We start from the raw sequence: 18515 nt of genomic DNA, 5'->3' as shown, positions 1-18515 counted from the left end.
GGTACCAGCTGCTGTGAGGTGAGGTTTGATGGAGGTAACTACATCCACTCCACCTGGCTTGTAAACAGCCAGTTCACCTAGAGAGCACACCAATCTTTATGACTACAAAAAAAAAGGGTCTCAAATCTATTGAATGAACCACACAGGATTCTTCAGTATTCCTGAAACACTCATAATACTCATCAGCCTTGCTACTACAGTGCAACATGCTCCTGCCAAGTGAGATGTACGGATCCTGTCTCATTGCTAGAAGGCTCTGCACATTGCGTTTTAGGATTTGTGTTCTACCAGTGAAGAAAACATACTGGTTTGGGATCAGCTGCTTCAATGACGGGGTACGGTGGGGTACGCTCACGAACTAAGAGGAGGAATGAGGAATGTGGTGCAGAAGGCTGAGCCCCGCGACAGTAATCAAACCTGAAGGCTTAGAAGAGCCGGAACCTGTTTCATTTCATAGATTGTATCTGCAAGTGTGTCAAACAACTGGATAATTTTACTGTTCCCTACAAAATAATTCCAAATCTTGCAGCTGTAAAGTTGTCTCACCTCCTGTTTGCATATACATGAACAGTCCATAATGTATATCTATTAATCACACCCTCCTCAGGCGAAACTCCCGTTGCGAGTTCTGTCCTGCTGATGCTGACAGCCCACAAATTTGACCACAGCAGTGTACACGTCTGTCTTTTTGAACGCCAACAATTTCACAGAACCTGAGACAAAACAGTTCCTCATCCATTGACTGAGCTATTAACTTTTACCTATACCTCATTCTCTCATTTATTTTGTATACCTAGAAGCGCACTCTCCACCCGTCCCTCTCGGCAAGCCCGAGCCCTCACAGGTACGCTCTGTGTACAGGCAGATCTGGGAAAAAGCATCACTGAGAAAAAACGATTGTCGTTACTCCTTGTATTAAGGTCAGATTAAAGATAGGTGCATGTCCATGCTAACAAGTATTTTAATTTTACAAACAAAACTGCTTCTTTCAGTTTCTAAAAGCTTCAAAGAATTATCATAATCAAAGCTTATGCTATTCTCACAGGAGAAACAAAATCTAGATGTACCATTAGACATGTGTTGTGGTTTAACCCATTTTCAGTCAAACCAGCACAACATGGTGTTGTGTCACTGGACACAACGCATCGATGGAGATTTAAGATCTTATTCTGATGTGTCAGAAAGAACTTAGTTAAAACTTACTTTCGATAAATTGAATGCAGTAAATCTTTTCTCTGAGAAATTAAACAGACTCTGCAAATTCATTCTATATCATTAATCCATTACAAGATGAAAAATCAAAAATCGTCCCCAGGTAAAAACTTTGCTGAGATTTCTGTTAAAACAGAACTTGTCAGAAAGCTGCTCGCTTCATTCCCTCGAGCAGGAATAAATCCAGACATCACCTCTCCTTGCAGCCCTTTCCTTCCAGAGCTGCTGGGGATGCTCCTGCCGAGCGGAGCTCCCATCACAAGCTGCATCTGCAGACAACCACAGGACACGTCGTGATGGACCTGGAGCACAGTCAGGTAACGGAGCACACACCGTTATTAATATTCTACCCCCAAAGAGTCTTCAGCTTCCGTAAGTGCAGAGCTTCACTGTCAAGCTCGGGCAGAACATAATATTGGATCTTAAAATAACACTGCTTTGATTACCTTACTTCCCTTTACTCTTCACTTGAATTCCAACAGGATTTCAGTGTCTGCTCTGTCAATAGAGCTGTGTGAATAATGGATTTCTGTTTGGGCGCTGAACCAAAAAAAAAAAAAGGAAGACAAAAATCCGTAACTGTTTTAAGTAGACTGAAGAGAGATTGGGGGAGGATTCAAGAAGAAAGTAATTTCAGGATAAGGCAAAATGTTTAATCTAAAAGGAATATTTTGCTTCTACATTAACACCCTTTAAAAAAAAAATTGATTTTTTAACTTCGTTTTAGACTTGATCTAGTTCATTTACCAAAAAAGCAAACATTAAACATTTAAACTTTAAAAAAACAAAAGCTGAGAGAAAACATTTTGATTGTCTGAAATATCATCCTCCGGTTTTACAAATAAAACTGTCAACTGGAACAGAAATTTGGAAACAGATGTATTTCACCCCACACTTATTAACACTTAAAATCAAAATCCTTCTTGTCTTCTTGTCAAGCACCACATTCTAGATACTGACTGCCCGGAACCAGAGACGACACAGAAAAATAAAACAAAACTGTTGTGCTGAAATGACTCTTACCAGTCCTGACAGAACTGCAGGGATACTATAAAGGTGTTCTGCTAAAAAGCAACAGGTCTAAAAGTTTGATGAACGCCCTTATTTTGTGATTTCTTCTACTCACCACCTCCTGCAAATATGCCCTGTTTGTTTGATGGTTTGTGGCTTTTGTTTGTGTGGGGTTTTGGGGTTCAGCTTTTTGTTGTTGTCTGTTTGTTGCGGGGGGTGAGGGGGGGATGTGTGGGCTTTTTTAATGTTTTTTAATGTTAGTACCAGGAAAGGGAAAAGGAAGAAGAAAAGCATAGGTTTAATCATCTGGTGTAACGTTGCAGAAATGATGACAATGGATTTTTTTACCCACAATTTATGCTCCTGACCGCTCTCTGCTGCCGCGGGTGCAGCCCCGTGGCCCATGACCCGGCTCAGGCGATGGGTCCTGATCCCCTGGCTTGGATAACTCACAAATAACGAACCAACAGATTATTCGGCACTGATATAAATACTGTCCTCAAAAGGGAAGGCAACCCCACAATTTTCATTGCCACACAACAAAGGTAACCCTGATACCCAAGCTGGCAGTATAGAAAGTAACAGCAAATACTCAGCAGCTCCTGAGCTTTGGGTACATTTGTTAACTAAGAATAGAGTAAAACCAACTGACTCCAGTAAAATCACATTATCTTTGCATTAAACCTTGTTGCCAGTCTAATAATTTCTGATTAAAACAATGAAGCCCTTAGGTATCAATTATTTCATACTTTTGATTATTTAGACACTGATGTTCACTATCACAGAGAAATTATCTTTGTTACTAATAGTCCTTCCGGTAGGAGTCAGAACAAGCACAAGCAAATTAATAAATGATGACATGGGAATTACAGCAAAATAGACTGATGGACTTGCGGGTATGATTCTGAATAATAACATTTTACAGTCTATTCAAGAGCATTGCTAATAGGTGAGATTTAGTTTTTACAGTATTGTCAGAAACATTTCTAAAATGCCTGAGAAATGAATTGCTACTTCTATGAGTCATACTTGCGATTTCATGAATTTGTTGTTGTAGCTCCTTTTCCACATGTTCTCAGTGCAACCAGGTTGTACTCCTCATCATAACCGCTGCTCTGTTCACAAGCTATAATGTATGTAATTTCTAAAAGCCACAGTTTGGTTCAACATTTGTCTTGTTTCAATCTATTTTCCTATTATTTACACACCCCAAAAGAGATACAGAAAATAATTTTTAAAAGGGCTCCCAAATTCCTCCATCAGACTGAACCCAACAACATTTATATGTTAATTCCAGTCGTCTGTCTTAGCATCTAAATCAAAAGATTGCAAAACTACCTATGAAGACACACGAGCTCTTGTTTGGACCGAATTTCACCTGCCGACCCTGAGCCAAGTCCTGCTGTCTGAGGGGATCAGCAGTTTTCTGTACGCTACTACAACGTTCCATTCCCTTTGTCTCACCATACCCAAAGTGCCTGCACAAAGGCATAAGAAGCAGAGCACATGAAAGATGATTTAGGTCGTCGTACTCAGAAAATGAAATGCAATACGTTTTGGTTAGTGTCCAATTACATTTTAAAAATGAGCAAGTTTTGACCATGTTCTTGGTTTGTACCTGCTGAGCAGCAGCATTCAAGGACAGCAAGTGAACTGGTGAGTTACTTTCATCTGGTCAATGCACAGTAACGCTTGTCAGTTCTAATCAAGACTGCCCAAATTCAAATGTCAAATACTCGCAACTATCTGATCAAGGACAGATTACAAACAGGAGGTAATTTGATTCCTTGTTGAACAACCAAAAGCAACGACTCTGAGAAAAATCGCAATTCTTGGGTTGTCTGTGGATACAAAAAAAAAAAAAAAAGATATTTCAAATAAATTGTTTGATCTGAATTATAGATCCATGTACCTAATGATACAGTTATGTAATCCAATTTTCAGTATTGTCATCCATTTTCTTGTACTATTCTTTTGGCTTCACAGAAACCCCCAAAATATCTGTTGTCCTTCACTAGCTAAATAAAAAACACTTTGCTGAAAAATCTTGTTTAGAAGAAGGATGCCTTTTCTCATTCTATGGATTACTTCATTGCATTTTTACACATTAATTTCAATTGACTTATTACACTTCTGTCTTCTGATGCTACAAACGAGGTACACTGAAGGGATATGGACCAGACACCGAGAGTTTCTCGGAAGCAGCATATGCAAGTTCAATAACTTATTAACAGAGATTAGAAATGCCGCTAAGTGGGAGCAAACAGCCAACAATGACAAAGTGATGAGATGATTGTGGTCTTCTCATTGCTCCTCATCTGCACCAACTGCAGCAAATCACAAATTACAGATTCCAGTTACTTCATGAAAAAAGTGCTGTATTCAGTATGTGCCCTACAGAGGCCCCTTCATTATGGACACCCTACATTAACCTATTTAAGAAACAAAAAGTCATTTCTGTACCTCTAGAATGAGTAGGAGTGCTACATCACTGAAATTCACACCAGCCCTTACAAAGAGATATTGTTGTGACAGGGGAGTCTTCAGAGAAACCCTGCAAACCAGAGTTAGACCCAGGTCTGACTCAGGCCCAAGTTGTTCAAGCTCCAGCTCAGACAAGTAGCAGTTTGTCACCTGGGTCAGTACCACAAAATCTTCTCACCAGAAAGGATGGCTTTCTAAAACAGAAAGAAAGGACATTACAAGGGGCTCCAAAGGTGAGGTTTCCGTTGGAGAAAGAAGCCCACGTTGGAGAAAGAAGAGGTCAGTTAGAGAAAGAAGTCCTCTCTGCTATGGAAGAGAGGACTCAGAAACATGGCCTGTTCCCTTCCACTGCAGTCAATGTAATTAAGGATTATACACAATCAACATACTCCATGCCCAAACGAACTGTGAAGATGATGATACATTGGATTTTTGTCCATAAGAATTATATTTCTTTAACCCTTTAAGCGCTCAGTGGGAATACTGAGCAACAACACCAGGCACGGATGATACAGTGACTGGACAAAAGAGTGGATCTTAGAATATGGAGCTGAATTCTGCAAAAGATGCTTAAGTAAATGAAAAAAAGAGCACATAATGCAACTACCCTAAATGCTTTCAGCAGGATAGTTACTTGCACAGGATTTTCAACTTCTATGTAATGCGAAGCATTAGCATATGCCTTAAGCTATTTTACCCGTAATTGATATGTCTCACAGTTTCACACGACTCCCTGCTGGCTTCTCACTACCAACTAACCAACTATTCCAGGTAAAACACTACGCATCTCTGCCGCTTACTACAGCTTTTGTCCAAGCTAACAAACCACTTATTGCAATGGGAATCCATGTAAGAGAAGATTACAAAAGGAAAAAAGGTTGTAAACAAAGCAACTAATATTACAGGATTGACAGAAGAAAATACAATTTTAATTTTATTTTTTTTCCAGGTTCTACCTTAAGGACACTACCAGTCCTATCCTACTGGATCAAAAATTCCGGCAAGCTTAGAGGTAGTATTAGCCAGTGATTCTAAACTGCGTAGTGATCTGGATATTTCCTTGTGAAACCTTCTCAATTAGAACTGGACAAAGATCACATCTAGTGACATTTGTCTGAGGGTGTTCGGGTAGGAAAAAAATGTTCTGACTTTTTTTTTTTTTTGGTAACAGCACACGCAGAGAGTAATTGAAATGGAAAGGGTACTGTGAGACTTCCGGTATCTTGTTGAACAATTAAGTGAAGAAGAGACACTTCAAAGGCGTGGATGCTTAAGGATCATAGACACAGAGAACAGTTTGATCAGAGATCAGTGAGCATCTGCCATGTTAGATGCTTTCCTTCCGAGTCACGAGTTGGTGCATGAAAATGGATGTTGGCAGAGTTTTAACAGTGTGAAGTACACGGTGCTCCTCAGCAACATGAGTCTCCATCTGCAGACGTCCCTGCAGGACTGGACCTACAGCTATGAGAACACATCGGAAGAGACCACTCAAGACAAAATTCAGAGGCAGTTCTTTGCTCTCCACTATATTCCACCTATGTCATTTTGTAACAGTCGAAGACTATTTTTTGCCCCATTTTCACAAACTTACAAGAAAACCACATAGATTTTAAAGGTATCTGAGGAGAATCTGTGCTCTTCAGACAGAGCAGCCACCATTTTATTCTGTCAGATTCTAATACCTCCTAAATGGCACACTATTTTTAACCACTTGCCAATTAACCCCTCTTTGTTATCAACTTGAAATTGTTTCTTGTGATCGGTCTCAGCACCATGTAAAAGAAGAATTCTCCATTTCAGATATAATATCAGGCTCTAAAGTTCCACAATTTTGCCACTTTTGTGATGATAGCACAGTCTCACTGTGACTAAGGACTGCAAAACCATGCTCCATGTAATTGAATCTAAAGATCTGACAACAGTGACCTTATCAAGAAATGAAACTTTTGGCTGAGGTTCAAACCATGCACAAGCAATAAGCTCTTGCTGGTTGTTTGTAAGCGTCATATAGAAATGTACTTATTCATTATTAACAACTTGTAAACTGAACACACTGCAGGTCTCAAACTGCTGCCTAATAAAGTATTACTTAGTACGATAATTTCATTTACATCTAATTCTTGTATTAATTTTGGCAGCACAACCAAGCATTCCTTCTCATGATTGTATGATGGTTATTGTAACGAGATAAACATTTGGACCACACACTGAAAACTGAGGATAGAAGAAATGCTAGGGGCCGGATTAATTTTGTGAATGCCCATAGAGCTGCTGGCCTCAGTGACAGCCCCACTTCAGTACAAGTTGTGCAAAAACAGGGATTTTAGAGAGAACCAGGCCACTGGTATCCCACTTTGGTAGTGATAAGGCCAGCAGTGACAACACGTGACCTGGACTGGTGAGAGATCTCTTTGAGGATAAAACAGAACAGAAGGCTCCAAGCAAAATCCCAAGTCGTATCAGCACCAGGCTTTTGTGAGCACCACAGTCAACTCAAAAATCTGAAAGTTTCACAAAAAGTCAGGAAGGAGCAATCATAATTAATCGCAGTTGCTTTGCAGCAGAATGTCACTTTAAAAGGACGCACAAAAAACCATGGGTCTTTTAAGACTATACCGTTACGTACCTTTCTTGTTCTTGCATATGGCTTTCACGATGCGGTTTCCAGGTCCGCATTTTCCGTGGTGAGTCACACATATTCCTTCTGAAAGGATCCACTCATAACACACCGGGTCTTCACAAGGAATAGATTCAATTAAATGAGGACAACCTGCCAGGGTGCCTACAGGATCTACGATCACTTGCCTGTGTCTCATTCTAAAGCCTGGAAAAAGAGAAACCGAATTAACTGGACTGCAAAAAATATTTGTACAAATAATCTAATAGCAAGAGAACTATATAGGGCATCTGGAACTGGGAGGTATAAAGACAAACAAGAGTGCAACACATACAAACTGAATTGATTGGGATGGCACTTGGCTGGATGTGTCCACAGTCCGGGCACGCAAAATCCAATCGTGTGTAAAGAATTCCAGCAAACCATATTTTTCACATTTCTTTTTCCCCTTCATCAACATTAAATAGAAATATACATGTCCAAATATACAAATTTTCCACTGATGCATTTATTAATGTAACAACAAGATTAAGATTAAAAGAAACAGTTAAGGAACTGAAGACACAAAGGACATCTATATTCTGTCTGGGAATCCACTAATGAAAAGACTTGTTTTGAGATATAGCAGAGCAGTTTACTAAGAAATTAGTATTCTGCCTTATGAAGGTGTAAGGATCTCTGATACATAATGCATATCAGACCTCTTTGAAATGACATCCTATTAAATTGGAAGATTCAAATGTAAAGTGGAAGAAAAAGGTTACAGAAATAATGAAAGAATTGATTACATAATCTACCTCCTTCTGAATAAAACCAAAAGTCATGTTGCTGTATAAAATGCAGAACTAATATGCAAGTACCTTTCAGCATGTTTTGTTATGTAAATGACACAGAATTCTAAGGAAGCCAGGAAAAAAAATACATGTTGGTTTTTCCCACAACAGCCTCAGACAAGGGGCAAATACAGAGCATTAGTGGAGGCCACATAGAAATGCCTTGGCCATGAAACAGAAAATGAAAAATAAAACATTCTAGGGAATATCTCAGACCAAACCTCCACCATTCTCAAAAGAGCAAAAAGAAATCATTCGAAACAATTTAAAAACGAAACGGTTCTACAAATCTTTATATTTAACCATGTATTTTTATTATTTCTTTTTAATTTGAAAAATTCCGACTGGCTCAAATCACTTCAAAAACTTATGTTGTTTTCAGAAAAGTGCAATTTCCCAGCAATAATATTAATTCCCCAACATGAACTCCAACAATCGCCTTTTCAACTTAGAGCTTTAGGAAAGGTTCCGCAATGGATCTCAAAGTGTTGCAGCAACAAACACGTACAATAGTCAATTCAGATCCAGGGGGTTAAATTATATTTGCACACTCTTCTTCCAGGAATTTAAACCAAACCCAGAACAAAGAGGACAACCTCTCGGGTGAACCTAAACGCCAAGACGACAGGAGGGATACACCTCAGTCCTAACACCCTCCAATCTCACCCACGATTCGCCCGCAAATCCAGGCGTGCAACCGGACTGCCAAGGGGATCAGGCTTTTTCCTTCTTGACAAGATCCGTGCAGGATAAGATCTGAATCAGCCTGAATGAAAATCTTTTTTTTTTCTCCTTCTCCCAAGAATGACTGCAAAAAGCTTTTAAAGGTCATATTCCACTCCTGTACGCACATCTAAGAGCCCCATCGTATGTTAGATTAATTTAAAAAAAAATACATTAAGCTCCCAATGTAGAATTTGACACCACCGCTTTTGCAATCTTATAATAATACTCCATTACCTGCTTGAGATCGCCTGATGCTGCAAAAGTGCTATATACAAGTAGCCATTACCTCTTCTTCCGTGCGGGTCCTGGCAGTTCTCGGGGAGGCAGGGACCCCACACCGACCAGGCAGATACCACGCACTGCGACGGGCACGGCAGGTTACACAGCTGGGAGGTGGAGGGAGCAGGACCCAGGCAAAGCTTCCCGTCAACTGGTCTAGTAACTAAGAGGGGAAAAAAAAAAAAAAGAAAAAAAGGGAAAAACAAAAGCAAGGCTTTAACTTTGCCCCGACCGATGCACAGAGCTCAGGAGTTTACTGCTGGCTTGAGATTTCCAGAATGCACCAAAATCCAGTGCTTTTTTAGGGTCTTATCTCCCAGAGCAAAAAGTTAATCCTCTGTTCAGCAAGCCACGTAAAGTTTTATCTAAATGATTCATATTCAGCAGGCCAATTAAGAGTATGCTTAATGGTAAATGGGTGCTTGAATAATAAATTCAGTGCTGATTTTCTACGATGCTGGAGCCACAAACTGGAATCTAATCCCCTGCATTTATGGCCAAGAAGACCTCTTTATGCTGTACCAAAGAGAAAGATATATAAGAAGAAATCCAAAAACCTCACGCTGCAATTTGGAGCCAGGCAGGGGCATGTCACAGAAGCCTGAGCACAGGAGAATCTCCCCGTAGAATAGTTTGGGTTGGAAGGGCCCTTCCAAGCTCATCCAGTGCCCCCCCTGCCATGAGCAGGGACATCTGCACCAGCTCAAGTTGCTCAGAGCCCCGTCCAGCCTGGCCTGGGATGTCTCCAGGGATGGGGCATCCACCACCTCTCTGGCCAACCTGGGCCAGGGTTCCTGTTCCACACCTGCTGCCACCTCTAGATTACAGATGCAGAGTCCAGACCTTTCAAATTTCTTCATCTACTTTCACTAAAATTGAGCAGAGCTCTTGTTTTTTCCTACAGAGACATATGCAGAAAGCATCTTTCCTGCCTGGAAGGCGAGACAAGTGCTTGAGTTTGCTGTACCCAAGGCAGGTATGGATCTCCAAACTTCTTCTTCCAAGAGACCAGCTGACCCCAAACTCTGCCAAGTACCAGTTTCACTGATACTGACAATAAATTTGTAAAGCTGATTCCCTTTGTATTTTCATTTATCATAACAGATTTCTACTTTCAATTAATTTCTCTCGCCTTTTTATTTGGGGCAGAGGGAGGAAGGAAAAGAAGGGGAAAGACTCTTAAATCTATCTTCTGAGTCATTATATGATATTGCATTTTAATTACATTATGGGCTGAATTTGGCTGTCTCTTTAGATAAATCAATATCAAAGCAGTCTTTCAAAAGGCAAAGGCCTGTTTGAGTTTACTCTGCCATGGTATTACCAAGACTTCATTAATTTTTATAGCTACTGAGTTTGCTTTATGCTCATTTTTATTTTTAATGTCTATTTTCCTTTGCTTCCATGCATGGAATCAACTTGAAAAGAATTTATAAAAATCTGCCCAATATATGAGTAATCTTTTCTTTTTCTGACACTTTACCGTTTCCTTTAAAATGAATCGTTTGAAGAAAAGCACTTCTTTTTTTTAAGCACAAGACTTCAGTCCTCAAAATCTCAGTAAATTTTGATTTGCACATCCTGAAACTGAGGCTTGAGACCAATATCAGTGCTTATGATTCCAGCTCATCGGAATAACAGGATTAGACAACAGCTGTGATTTAATCCTAGCCTGAAAGATCATATGTTAGTAACAAAGACCACTCTGAGGCACCATAAGGCCTTTGACATGTTCATTTAGAGATTACGGCAAGGTGGAATAAATCCAGTTCACCTGAATAGTAAAATAAACAGACCTTTTCTAGAGGCCTTGCAAGTGAAATGACAGAATGAGATAAATATTTTAGTTTTAAGGATAAGAGTATGTATTTTAGCCAGAAGGCTCATGCATGGCTTAGCCTGCCTTTCAGCACCAAGCTTTGCAAAAGTGTATCATTTCTGGAGATTTCACTTGAAGGAATGAAAGGAAATAAATCTGAGTCCATATGGTCAACTCAGGGAATAAAGTCCAGTCCTACTCCGCTCTAACTCGAGGCATCATCATTGGCAATGGCTCTTTCTTCCTCAATGATTTGTAGATTGTCTCTGTGTTGCAACTGACCCATTTAAATCTGGATACATCTCAATAAAGCAGGTTGGTTCTCCTGCCTTGAAAACAAACCAGCTACAAGCAGTGGTGCCAAGTGTACTTTAAGCTGAGTTTGGATAAAAGAAAAACAAGAAAAATTTATTACAAAACATTAAAGGAGCAGGTTTTTGTTGGGAGGCTGAGCCCACCAGGCATCCCGGACTCACAGAAGATTCCTTCCTACTCTGGAGGGAATCCCTGCCTTCCTCTCCCTGCCAACCGCCTTCCTACTCCTCTTCCTCACTTGGGCTGATGCCCTATTTAATTCCAGCATTAGCAGCTTTTTTCCCCAGGACCAAACTCCTACTTGTCTCTGGAACAAGACTGCTTGTTTACCCACTTTAAGTAATTCTATGTATTCTGGAAAATGTAGATCAGAAAATATACAGACTACTTTAATCAAATCTCCAAATATATTCTAGGTCTGTGTCACTTTATACTCGCTCTATATTGACTACGATCCTCCAGTGAAAGTCTTCAGGAATAAGACAAGAACGAAAAAAAGCAAGCTGCATTAATAAATGCATATGTAATAGCATCCCTTTCCAAAACCAGGCAGGTATAGAGAGTCGCAATTTCCAGCACAATAGCCAGAGGGACTGGGTGGACCCGCAGGTTCCTCTATAAAAGAGTTTCATCCCTTCTTCAGGCATTTGATTGACAGCTCTGATTTCCATCAGTTTCATTTAAAAGCTTGATGTGATTTTCTATTGCTATTATTTCATGCTCTAATAAATACCTCTCTTTTTTTTTTTCCCCTCAAACAATAAGGTAGGTTTTTCCTGTGAATCTTTTAAATGCCAAAATTCTCACACACTTCAGCATCCAAAAAGGCGCAGAAAGCCTGGCTGGGGATGCCTTGTTCAGGAAAAAATGCTCACATTATGCCTGTGATAAACGAACACAGCTGCTAGGACCGTCTTTACATACTGGACGGCCTTCCCATTTTGCTCAATAATTGCCTTTGTAATAGCATTTGCATACACTCATATAGAAAAAGTGGTTTTTGTGTAATTATTTTCCTTGGAAAAAAATGTTATCCACTTTTTGGGGGGAAGGGGAAAGGCAGACATGAGGGAAGAGTGAGGGGGGAGGCAATATCTCTGATTCAAGTAGCAGCTTATTTATTACACTTGTTCATACCTTTTAAAATCCTGTCTTCTTCCCAATCTATAGAACAAACGTGAAAAAGCAATCAAGTACTAATCTGAGAGACTCTGAAACATTGCACATTTCTATAGCTGTTATATTGGATCTATCCTTTATAAATGTGACTACAGCTGTTCCCAGCACCAGTGCCTGCTTCAAGTTTGAATTTTACTATTTGCTGTTATTTTCAGATTATTGCTACCAGCAGGAGATAATAAATTGGGTTCTAAAATATCTTGTTTCCTTATGTATTTTGACTGAGGTAGTGATTTGGAGGAAGAGTGGAAGAGGAAATCGGCTCTGATATGATTATTTCTATAAGGTAATTTTAAGCCAATAAATAAATTCTCTGTGAATGCAGTCATACGGACACATACTTGCAGGCACACATACCAACACTATGTTAAAAAGCAATGATGACCAGACAGAGGGAGAAACGTATAGGATGGCATTCTGGTTGCAGCAATTCCTTTCAAATTCAGTTTTCCACTCCTCAGGACAGAAATAACACTTTCTTCCTGGACCTTAGCTTCATTTCCTTTTACAACGAAAATTTCTAAAATTAATATCTCAATAAGACATTTCACAGAATCACAGAAAGTTAGGGATTGGAAGGGACCTCAAAAGATCATCTAGTCCAATCCCCCCACCAGAGCAGGAACACCTAGGTGAGGTTACACAGGAAGGCGTCCAGGCGGGTTTTGAATGTCTCCAGAGAAGAAGACTCCACAACCTCCCTGGGTTTCTAAATATCGCTAACAAATCCGGAATACACACAAAGAATATCAGGACTCTCTCTTATATACTGGTGCAGCCACATTTTAGCTAATATTTAATTCTCAAGGCGATAAATACGGTTGTTTACCATACATTTTGGCAAAACTAAACGAAATTAATAATTGCCAGGGTAAAAGAAAGGGATGGCATATGTTTATAAAAGTTCTTACTTCTGCCTTTGCCATGACTTAAAAACCAAAGACACTTGGATCAATACAAAGGGAAATTACCTGAGAAGATCACAAAGGAATGAGTTGTGTTCTAAAAACACCTACATCTGTAAAACATAATACAGATAAACCAGCACAACATTTGTAATTTCTCTAACCTGAAGGACTTGTTTTTGTAGCAAAAACAAAAGATTAGACAAAGGAGAAGTGGTGAATGTAATTTCACCAGCCTGGAAACAGCACCAACCTTAGTCCAGTCCCTCTCTCCATTAAAAAGCTTCAAGCGCCCCATGCCTGGTGGAAAAGGTGTCTTTATGCTTTTAAGAAGAAGCAATTAGCTTTGAAGCCACAAGGCACAAAGTTGGAGTCCTATTTTCAATTAAAATCTATTTAATAGACAAGAAACAAAGTATGAATAGAAGGCTAATCACAGCATGAAAGAGGGTTAATAGCGGATTGCCAAGAGCAACAATGGTTTAATGTATTCCAGGACAATAAAGAACCTCACAATTTTATTAAAGTGGCACAGACTATCGGCACTTCATGGGACAGGAAGTTTCCCTGTGTCCATATCCTGTGCTGGGCAACTGGATCTTGATCCCAACTGGGATGTTGTGTTGTTACACCACAGCAGAATTGGTAAAGATTATCGATAGAAACCGCAGACTGAGTTGGACTTGATGACCCTTATGGATCCCTTTCAAATCGAGATATTCTATGATCTGACAAAGAGTGAGCACAGGCGTCCCACTGGCACACAACTGAGCAGATCAGAGGTGACAAGTCATTAAGAGTGTCCAGGAAAAACCACGGAGGGAACAGGGATGTTGGGACGTCAGCAAATGCAATGAAGGGGAAAAAAAAGAAGAGGATTCTCCAGCATGTTTGAACTTTGCTGGCTGTTGTCCAGAAAAGGCCAGCAGATGTTGGACGTCACAGGGACAGACCACCAGAGAGGCTGAGAAAAGCCACAAGGAAAACAGGGAAGAAACCCCATAGGTGACGGCATCTGGAGTTCTGCGTCCAGTTCTGGGCTCTCCAGTTGAAGAAGGACAAGGAATTACTGGAGGGAGTTCAGCGGTGGCTAGAAAGATGATGAGGGGCCTGGAGCACCTTTCTTATGAGAAGAGGCTGAGAGCGTTGGGGCTGTTCAGCCTAAAGAAGAGAAGCAGAAAGGGGATCTCATCAATGTTTATAAATATCTCAAAGATGGATGTCAAGAGGATGGACCAGACTCCTTTCAGTGGTGCCCAACAATAGGATGAGAGGCAATGGGCACAGACTGAAGCACAGGAGGTTCCATCTGAACACGAGGAGAAACTTCTTTACTTTGAGGTGCCAGAGCCCTGGACCAGGCTGCCCAGAGAGGTTGTGGAGTCTCCTTCTCTGGAGACATTCAAACCCACCCGGACACATTCCTGTGTGATCTGCTCTGTGAACCTGCTTTAGCAAGTGGATTGGACTGGATGATCTCCAGAGGTTCCTTCCAAACCCAACCATTCTGTGATTCTGTGATATACTTCACGGATGTCTCATAAGAGGTTGAACTTTGCCTGTCGCTAAGTTTAGCATTCACTCAACAGAAGGTGCACCAAGGAGCAGAAATGAATGCCACACCACTGCAGGAATCCTGGTACCAGGAGAAAAGCATCATGATGGATGTGTCTGTGATACTGGGACGTGGCCTCAAGTGAAGCTAGTGACACACTAAGCTTGTCCCCTCAGGGCCTGGTCACGCCAGCTCAGATCCTGAAAGCAGAGCTGGCCCAAGTTCACAAGCTCGATTTATCCCAAATGCCTCCTATTCCAGGCCCAGCCCAGCCACCACTGGCTTCGTTATCTCTCCCCGGTGTCCCAGTTTGTGGTGTAGCCTCATACATATAAATCCTTTTAGTTTTCATCTGACTCAACATAATTGTTTGAACACAATGCAGCTCCCCAATCTCCTAACAATAGGTCAACAGGACAAAATTACTCAGAGCAAACCATCACTGTTTTGAATAAAATTAATTCAGTTCCAGTGGCAGGAAATAATGACAAAAATAAAAAAGCAATTAAAATCTTAACTTTCAAAGATAAAACCTTGAACTAAATCCTAGCATCTCATGTGAACTGACTGGGCAGCATATTATTTGCTGCATACGAAAGCCAGCTATATAAATAAAATTATTTATAAAGGGATAAATATTTCATGGTCATATCAAACAGCTTGTTGACAAAAAAGGCATATTCTTTACAAGGCACCTTTTAGAAGGCACACTTCCTTCGGTGTCAATGTCTTTTTATATATTATTCTCTTCATTTTACTTTAATTAGTTTCTAGACATGAGAGAACTTAATATTACACCTCTAAAAGACATTAGGGAAAATGTTTTTTTCTCTAATGGATTCAAACCAAAATTTTTGAAACAGACATTTAAACACTACTGTCAAGCACTGCAACAATCTGAATAAAATCATTTCCTCTCTTGCTTCTAAAGGGTTTCCCCCCGAAGAAGCCAGCTGTTACATATTTATTTTTCCATTATGTGAGTTGTATCTCGTAAATTCTGGCCAGCATTTGGTGAGCTTACAGATCAATAACTCGGCATCCAAGCAATATAAATCTGTTGCAGACTCGCCTGAATATATTTTACACTTCAGAGGTGTATTTCTCATCTTTTCAAGCCAGTTGGGTCATCCCAGTGATAAATAACTAGTTTGGGATGACAGGGATCCTTAGGGGGGATTTCTTCCATCTGAGAACATGGTTCCTGTGATTCCGGTCAGCTGAGCCCCAGGCTGGATGCTCCTGTTGCTGGACCACAAGCCAGTCAAACAAAGCTTTTTTCACACCACTGCTGACCATCAGTTCTCTCCCCACTATGGTCCTAGTCAAGTTTTCTCATTACTAATATATTCTAACCTATTCCTTTTAAATTTCATAAACCAGAACAGGACAACAGGATTTAAACATCAAAGTCCCTAAATTCTAATTTCCGTAGAGTAAATCAATCTTCTCATTCCTGCAGCTTCACCAGCATAAATTTAAAAAAAAAAAAAAAAAAAAAAAACAGCATGTGTTTAATATTGGGCTTGTACTCCACACAGGGTTCATATCCATTCCAACAGTGCATATCCCACACTAACTCCCACAGGCAGCTTATCTCCATCAACGCAGTCTCTTCCCAATAAATGTGCAGGATGGGAACAGCCACAAATGACACCAACCTGCACAACCAACTTACTGTTGCTAAAGAGCGGGTGGCTCACAAGACCAAGGGGACAGTGGCATCTTCCAACAGGACTCTTTGCTGGTGTTTTTCTCTTCCTGAAAATACTTCTATAGTTTATTGAACAGATGCCACATGTACCAACTTGAAACATTAATCCCCCGGAAGACACGCATTGGAAGATCATGATTCAGATGAGAACAAAGGATTTGCAGGGGAAAAAATGTGGTACCCTCATTAGGAAGCAGAGCGTACAGAGCAAAGAAAGAAAAACTGCATATTTTAGGGCTAAAAAAAACAAAAGAGCAGAAAGAAAGGGATGAGAAAAAATACAGAATACAAGATATGAATTAAAGGAGTCCTCAAATTCATCTCTGTGCAACTCCAAAGAGGCACTAATTTCTGGAAAATAAAATATAGTGCCAAAACATCTCCCATATGGGAATTAAGAACAGTCTGAAAAGTTCACTCATCAGATAAGAAAGGATTAGACATTTTTGTCTGTCAGAAGTAAGGAGACAGCTCAATACTTTGTGGAAAACAAGAAATGATAATGACCACAAAATTATCATTTTGAGACCTGTATAAATAGGGCTTAGATGAAAGTGTAGGGGAAAACTTTCACTTCAGACCATTTGGGGATTCTGTCAGTAAAGTGGCTTGTGAAACAAAAATACATAAGGGAATACACAGAGGGATGGATCAGAAAGTAACCATTAGACCTGAAAAGATGCTTGAGTATTCACTGAGTCTTGAATGGTAAACAGATTAACAGAGCTTTTGCTGCTACAGCTGGTGATACACAAGTTTATAAAAAGTCTGATGTAACGTGAACCAGGTGGAATTGCATCCGAAAAATAAAGAAAAATGGGTATTGACTGGTGAACTACAGTGGAGTAAGAAAGACAAAAAGCATGTTTACTAATAGGTGAGTGTTGAATATCTCTCAAAGGAAAGAGGGGTTTAAAAGTAATAAAGACTTCTGTAAGAAATAGTTTTGCAGGGTAACACTAAAAGGTCTCTAAGAATAAGGAACGTACAACTGCTTCACATACCTGCTACTGAAATACAAGATCAAATAAAAATAAACATATGGAGACAAATATGATGGAGACATTTCCTAAGGAAAAAAAAAAAAAAGTAAACAAAACTTTAGAACCTTGTACAGGTATGAGAATTTAATGTGGATTTTCAGAGGGAAAATAACAAAGATTAAGAAGATAGGAAACTGCAATGATTTGCTGGTGAGATGGTAATAAGAGATAGATTTTATTAGCTAAGTTTAGCTATGCTGGATAAACAATAAAGAAGATTCAAGGAAGAACAGCATTTCACAAAGGTCTTTTCAGTCCTATAATTAAAACTTAAGCAGACAGGCTCCAAAAAACATTATAAGAAAACTCTGAAAGTGAGAGGTAAATTGGATCTCATTCAAACAAGTAAAAAAGAAAAAACGTCAAGATATATAAGGCACAAATTTTACGGAAGAATGACAGGGCAGGCAGATCCCTAGTTAGAAAGCTACAAAAATATGGAGAGAACAGCAATTCCCAGTCACTAGGGACAGTAGGGAACTAGTTCAGAGAAGAGAGGAGAAGTTTCTGGAGAATTGTATAAAGGATGCCATCCCCATACTACAGATAAAGAGTTACGGTCTCTAGATAAATCCAAAAGGCAAAAGTTAATTAGAAAACAAAAGGACACTCCCTGGCCTTTAGGAGAGAAGGCAAAAAATTCCTAAGGAAGAAGATTAAATGTAGGAACATCATTTATTAACTGTTTGAACATAAACACAGATACCATTCCTAGACTCTATGAGGAATTTAATTCCCATATTATTGGACTTATTTATTACGACTGAGAGGACAGTTATATTGCCAAACAAGGAGAGAGATTTCATAAACTGATCATCAC

The 18515-nt window shown here is 39.8% G+C and overlaps 1 protein-coding gene across 1 annotated transcript in view; it reads right to left on the bottom strand.

Moving 5' to 3' along the window:
• The window catches only part of THSD7B (thrombospondin type 1 domain containing 7B), a 314098-nt gene that overhangs the window by 168618 nt on the left and 126965 nt on the right, over window positions 1-18515 (bottom strand). Inside the window, exons 7-8 of the mRNA XM_065637807.1 lie at window positions 9173-9328; window positions 7337-7534 (exon numbers count right to left, since the gene is read on the bottom strand). Coding sequence (XP_065493879.1) covers window positions 7337-7534; window positions 9173-9328 — 354 coding nt within the window. The remainder of the gene's footprint in view (window positions 1-7336; window positions 7535-9172; window positions 9329-18515) is intronic.

The sequence above is a fragment of the Caloenas nicobarica genome, chromosome 6, assembly GCF_036013445.1.
Source record: "Caloenas nicobarica isolate bCalNic1 chromosome 6, bCalNic1.hap1, whole genome shotgun sequence".
NCBI lineage: Eukaryota > Metazoa > Chordata > Aves > Columbiformes > Columbidae > Caloenas > Caloenas nicobarica.
This window is presented reverse-complemented; position numbering and strand designations above follow the sequence as displayed.